The sequence below is a fragment of the Papilio polytes genome, unplaced genomic scaffold (genome assembly GCF_000836215.1).
Source record: "Papilio polytes unplaced genomic scaffold, Ppol_1.0 DF824091.1, whole genome shotgun sequence".
In the NCBI taxonomy this organism is placed as follows: Eukaryota; Metazoa; Arthropoda; class Insecta; order Lepidoptera; family Papilionidae; genus Papilio; species Papilio polytes.
Window position 1 is genome coordinate 74,385 of NW_013525113.1, and position 1,654 is coordinate 76,038.

General features: G+C 44.2%; 1 protein-coding gene across 1 annotated transcript in view; it reads left to right on the plus strand.

The window, feature by feature from the left end:
• Positions 1–6: 6 nt before the first annotated feature.
• LOC106099966 (putative inorganic phosphate cotransporter) overlaps positions 7–1,654 on the plus strand; it is a 2,205-nt gene continuing 557 nt past the window's right edge. The window contains exons 1-5 of the mRNA XM_013278663.1: positions 7–211; positions 279–428; positions 549–681; positions 1,057–1,181; positions 1,524–1,645. Of these exons, the coding sequence (XP_013134117.1) occupies positions 23–211; positions 279–428; positions 549–681; positions 1,057–1,181; positions 1,524–1,645 (719 nt within the window). The 5' untranslated portion in view covers positions 7–22. The remainder of the gene's footprint in view (positions 212–278; positions 429–548; positions 682–1,056; positions 1,182–1,523; positions 1,646–1,654) is intronic.

Here is a 1,654-nt window from a genome sequence, read left to right on the forward strand (position 1 = left end):
GTTCGGCACGGCGCTGCAGCTGATGGCGTCAGGCTTCCTGGCGGAGTACTGGGGCTGGCCGGCCATCTTCTACGTGAACGGGACGCTGGGTGCGGTCTGGACCGTGCTCTACGTGTTCCTCGGCGCAGACTCCCCGCAGACCTCCAGGATGATCAGCGCCGAGGAGCGACTCTACATACAGACCTCTTTGGGACATGTTGGTGGCCAGAAGGTAAATAGTTATACCGAAATGCACCTTATTTCACAAAAAGTTATTACAAAGAGTATTCTTTTTCCAGAAACTGAAAACTCCATGGATGAAAATCTGGACGTCGTTATCTTTTATATCCCTAATCGTGGTGCACTGCGGACAGAACTGGGGCTTCTGGACCCTGATGACGGAGATCCCCTCCTACATGAGTCAAGTGCTCGGAGTCGATATCAAGGCGGTAAGTATTTTTTATCATAAATCTTGTTGACTCGTGACATGTAGAATTTAAATATGCTATTGGTGGTTGGTGGTAAACTTCTGGGTTTTGTATTTTCACAATATAACATGTATTTTCCAGAACGGTTTGATGTCGGCGCTGCCCTACCTGGCCATGTACCTGTGCAGCTTCCCGCTGGGCTTCATGTCAGACTACGTCCTCAAGAAGAAGTGGCTCAGCATCACCGCTTGCAGAAAACTTTCCAACTCTATCGGTAAATTCACACTCTCACAGGTTTTCTTCTTGATTCATATGTTTCGTTATAGGGAATATGCATGAAGATTTTTATTTTTTAAACGTTTTCACTCGTTATAAAATAATCAGAAAAAAAAAGAAGTAAACTGATCGTTGAGCTAAAAGAATAAAATAAAATAACAACAAATTTCGTGCTACTAAGTCCAGAGTTTGCCGGAGCGTTGTGACGTCATCAAACATCGCTAAAGTTTTTGATCGGTTTTTAGAGTTATCGAAAGTCAAAAAGTGATTAAACCTCGCTGCTAAGTCATGAAACTTAAAATAAATCTTTATAGGTATGTTTTTGTTAATAAAATGGTTATTCTCGACTTTAACAATTGGTGGACATAACAAGGTCTGTTCGGTCCGGCGGCGGCGCTGGTGGCGCTGTCGTACGTGCCGGCGGGCGACGTGGCGCTGGCCGTGGCGCTGCTCACCGTCGTCGTCGGCCTCAACGCCGGACACTACACCGGCTTCCTGGTCAGTCTCACACAGACAACCCCATTCTATGATGTTTCCTTCATAACTGATTTATCAATTTAATTTAGGAGCGGGTTACTTTTGTTTTATAGTTACTGTTTTTCTTTAGAATATGTTTTTATTATTCCTAATATTATAAATGCGAAAGTTTAGATGGATGCATGTTTGTTAGAGTTTGTAGCCTAAAAGGTTGAATGGATTTCGATGAAGTTTGGTATATGTAGATGTAGAGGATAGTCTGGAAGAATTATTTTTTAATTCCACTCGGACGGAGTCGCGGGTGAAAGCTACTTATTACATAAGGTTCTTATTTTAACGTGTTTGTCATTTTGCAAACTGCAGCTCGTGCACATCGACATGGCGCCGAACTTCGCGGGCACTCTGATGGGCATCACCAACTGCTTCGCCAATGGCATCTCCATCATCGCGCCGCTCGCCGCCGGCGCCATTCTGAAGGATGAGGTTATTATTTC